The following is a 4,515-nucleotide window of genomic DNA, read 5'->3' as shown; positions in this document are numbered from 1 at the left end:
GTGACTTTGAGCTTTTCTTCTCGTTGCAGTCAAGACCACAGAGCTTCTCCTACAGATTCGGCCAGGAATTTTTTCATAGTTTTCCTAGACTGGAATGCCTAGTATCCAGCTCTCATCACTGACTTGGATGTGTCTTGAAGAAACCCAAGGTTGAGAGAGCAGAGGTGTCCCACTGCGGCCCAAAGATAAAGGCCTGTCCATCAGTTATGTCCAAACTGTCAGTTACCCAGAAAGCCCTTGATAACAGGCAGACAGAAAGGCTGACGAACCAAAGAGCGTTATATGCTGGGTGCACAGCTGCTCACCTGCGCACTGGGGACAGTACAGGGTTCTTGTGCACTAGAAATCAACCGCGGCACGATGAGCGGGATCCATAGTACAGCTCCTCCTTATTAGGATTTCAAAGCTGACCCAACGTAATACACTTATACAAGGATCTGAATTCCTAAATTCTTCACTTCGGGTTTTCAAAGGATAGGATCTTCAATGGGAATTGGGACTTTTGTCTGATTTTTTTTTTTTTTTTCTACTTAGCTACCTAACTTCTCAAAACCACAGGACTGGTCTATGTTATTGTCCTGGTTACCCTCAGACTCTCACGTGGCGGCTACTGGAACTCTGGAGGTGAGCGTTGCAGCTGCTGATCAGGCCCATTCCCAGATTCTCCAGGAAGGGAGCAAAGCGGGAGGCGACACGCTCCTTTATCTTCAACTGGCTGAATGCCAAAATCCTTCACGTTACCAGTCTCTGCGAATTCCAGGTAGAAGTAGCCACACTTGACTGCCCGGTGCACCTCAAAGCAGAAGCCCAAACAAGAATCCTCTATCAGGTCTACGTATATCTCCTGAGCGATGGCCTCCAGCTTGTTAGTATCCAGGTTAGCCAAGGAAATTTCCTCCATTTTAATCTGTAAACGGCCGTGGAGAGGGCGCTCGGATTACTCACAGCTGCACCGGCGGCAACACGTCGGGCTCGGAGGGCCGCGCCTAGGCCTCTGGGCCTGTCAGGGCCGCGTCTTCAGCGGCGAGTGCGGAAGCCTCCGCCGCGGCAACGGCAGGGGAGCAGCAGTCACCGGCGACTGCTCGGGAATCCCAGGTCCTTCCGTTTTTTCTGGCGTTTCCCGGGGCTGGGACGTGCAGCTCGGGCTGGCCGGGACTCACCGCCGCCACACGGTGTGGGTGCCGCTCTCCGCCGCCGCGGTCTCTTCCGCTCGCTGGTCCCGGCTTAGCCCCGCCTCCCCACTTCCGCTCCTCAGCTCGCCTGCGCACGGGCGACGCGCAGACGCGCGGGGCTGGTGCCTGCGCGCAGCTGCCTGGCGAGTGTTGGCGTTCAGGAAGATATGTGGGAAGAAGCTAAAGTATGTTAGACTTTCATTATCTGTAGTGGTAAAACGGTGCTAAGGATGCTATTTTATGTTATTTTGTTTACGAATTTAAACATTCGCTATTGAAGTCAGCATCCATGCTTGATGTATTCCCTCTTAAAAAAGACGACAGCTATGTGCATGTTTGTGGTATGAGCTGAAGTACAGTTTTAGCATTTGTTATCTGGATGTTTGAAAATTTGACGTGTAATTGACTTATAATCATTTATACCACCGCCGCAGTTGTCATTTAAATCCACTAGATGGTGCAAGGAAACAAATTACAGTATAATTTTTATCTTTCAGTCTTTTTTTTTTTTAATGAAAAACTAGGCACTAAAGACATAATTCGTATGTATTGATCACATGAACCTAAGGCATTTATCTCATTTATAAGACCATTAAGCCAGTGATTGTAAGTAGATCATCATATATATCTCTAAAATAATTCGAAGAGAAAATTATGAATATTCTCTGTTGAAGAGAGACGAAACCTGATCTACCTTAAAGTTAAATACTGGAATGGAGGTAAAGGAAGCCTTTCCTAAAATTCTGCAGCATGAAATAATGGGATCTTGAACCAGTATGAAAAGTGAAAGTATTCGTGGCTCAGTCCTGTCAGACTCTTGCCAACGTCTGTAGCCTTCCAGGCTCCTCTGTCCATGGGATTCTCCAGTTAAGAATACTGAAGTGGGTTGCCATGCCCTTTTACAAGTGATCTTTCCAACCCACGGATCAAACCCTGAACTCCTGCCTTGCAGGCAGATTTTTTTTTTTACCGTATGAGCCACCAGAGAAGTCCTGCCTATCTGGGCTTAAATCTTAGATTCAACATTTAACAGTTCTGTTTCCTCATCAAAATGAAGCTAGTTCCTATTTCACGGTTAAAATTAAATGATAGTTAAAAAAACAACAAAATTGTGACAGTTTCTTACATGTAAGCGAGTATTCAATAAGTGTCAGCTGTTTAAATCATATTAATTATGAATTTGAATATAAGAAAATTTTCCTGTATCTTGTTAGTCTTTTGTACCCCCCCCACTCATCACTGTGAAATAGAGTGGCATCTTGTACCTTTATACTTTATCAAAATACCGTTTTAGCCAAAGAAACAAAAACTTTAAAATTATCTGTCTGTATCTGTCTGATTCTATAATTCCCTTTCCAGAGTAAAGGAAAATATGTATCTTTCCAGACAGGTACAAATAAGGATTTTCTAATGTATAGAATCATCAGAATACTACTAAATAGTTTTAAAATTCATGCATAGAATCACACTTTATATTTTTATGAGCAGAAGGTTAAGTACTAGTTTAACTTCTTTGATAAATATTTAGCCGGTACTTGTCCACATCCAAATTTTCTGGTTGTGTATTCTATCACATTAAAAAACACAAATCGACAGATATAGAGGATTTTGAAAGCCTAAGCTATTTAAGACCCATGCATGACAAAATTTTTTTATCTAGAATGTAATTTTTTCCATTGTAGCCTTTTGTGCAATTTATACATGTGTCGTTCATAAATTGGTACCATGTTTTGATATAACTTGGAATCTGCATATTATGTGCTAAGCCATGAAATGTAATGATTAAGTGCATACATTCTTGAGTCAGATGGCGTCCCTTCTACCAGTTACTATTTTTGTGAACTTGCCTTGTCTACTTAACTTCTGTAAATCACAGTTTTCTCATTGTAAAATGTCAATAACATTTTCATCATACAAGGTTGTGGTGAGATTTAAACTTGACAGTGAATTCAAAAGTCTTCACAAAGTGTCTGACAAATAGTATATAATTTTGTTTACCTACCAATTACATGCCTCGTTAGGTAAGAAAATACAGATATAAATACAATCATTTCCACTCACTCCTGTCCCATGCTTTCTTCAAATTTCATTTAAATCAATGATTCTCAGAAAATCTTCATGTGTATATAACCATTCAGAGATCCTTTTAAAATATAGATTATGATTCATTAGTTCTGAAGTAGTACCTGGGTTTCTGCATTTCTAACATACTTTGATGCTGCTGGTTCCTGAACTACACTGGGTAACAAGGAATGAAAAGAGCTTGATTGTGGAAAACTATTCTTCATATTGTTTTACTCCCATATAATTTGTCTCATTGAATTATTGTGAGAGCCTTTGCATACTTAATTTCAACAGAAGAAGTGACTTTTTCTGCCTCTTAAGTCCTCCTTATATTGAAAAGAACTCAAATTCTCAATTTATTTAATGAAAAAATAAAGTTTATTCAGAACACATATGAGACCATCATAGTAATTAAAATACAAATAATCAGGACTAGTACTAGATTTATATTTCTTGTCAGTATTTTATTTACTCTTAGAAAATGAACACTCTTATGACACTGAAAATTTGCACTTATGCTCATTACCACCTTGTCACCTCCTTCTACTTGTATCATTTAAAATTGCCTTGCCTGCCTGCTTGCTAAGTTGCTTCAGTCATATTCAACTTTTTATGAAGCTATGGACTGTAGCCCACCAGGTTTCTCTGTCCATGAGATTCTCCAGACAAGAATATTGGACTGGGTTGCCATGCCTTTCTCCAGGAGATCTTCCCAAGCTAGGGGCTGAACTCCTGTCTCTTAGATCTCCTGCATTAGCAGGTGGGTTCTTTACCACTAGCACCACCTGGAAAGCCCCTAAAATTCCCTTACATCTTGGTAAAAATGTACTGAAATTCTTAATGTTAAATCAGTGACATGTTACAAAAAAGAAATTAGAAAGAACTTAGTTCCATTCCAATTAATAGGGTTGAAGGCATTTAAGCCTTTGGTATACAAATATTTTTAAAAGCAGAAACTCTCCACTATCTAAATCATTTTTTTCAATACAAAGCAAGTAACAGGGATTTGATTCTTCATAAATAAGTGATCTTCAAAGAATATATGCATCATATATGATTAAAATATTTAGTGTACAAATTAAGGGAAATAAAAATATATTGAAATTTAATTGTCTTTGGTTATTCTTTTGCCATTCAATAATCATAATGTCCTTTATTGTAGATGGGTTCTATATATATATGTTGCTGGTAATTCTCTGCATTGCTATGTATTTTAGTTTGGGAACTCGTTGTTTGAATCTACTTGGTTTCCAGCAGTTCATGGGAGATAATGATATGA

General features: G+C 39.6%; 1 protein-coding gene across 1 annotated transcript; it reads right to left on the bottom strand.

Moving 5' to 3' along the window:
• Window positions 1-261: 261 nt before the first annotated feature.
• On the bottom strand, window positions 262-1,004 carry ATXN7L3B (ataxin 7 like 3B). Its single transcript, XM_069580639.1, has one exon. It carries the CDS (start codon window positions 899-901, stop codon window positions 608-610), a length of 294 nt encoding a protein of 97 aa, XP_069436740.1. The 5' UTR covers window positions 902-1,004; the 3' UTR covers window positions 262-607.
• Window positions 1,005-4,515: the final 3,511 nt, after the last annotated feature.

This window comes from Ovis canadensis, chromosome 3 (assembly GCF_042477335.2).
Source record: "Ovis canadensis isolate MfBH-ARS-UI-01 breed Bighorn chromosome 3, ARS-UI_OviCan_v2, whole genome shotgun sequence".
Taxonomy (NCBI): domain Eukaryota; kingdom Metazoa; phylum Chordata; class Mammalia; order Artiodactyla; family Bovidae; genus Ovis; species Ovis canadensis.
The sequence above is the reverse complement of the archived record's forward strand: the minus strand, read 5'-3'. Positions and strand labels throughout refer to the sequence as shown.

What these genes read in the sequence shown, in the direction of transcription:
- ATXN7L3B (XM_069580639.1), bottom strand. Translation starts at nt 901, where the DNA reads ATGGAGGAAATTTCCTTGGCTAACCTGGATACTAACAAGCTGGAGGCC.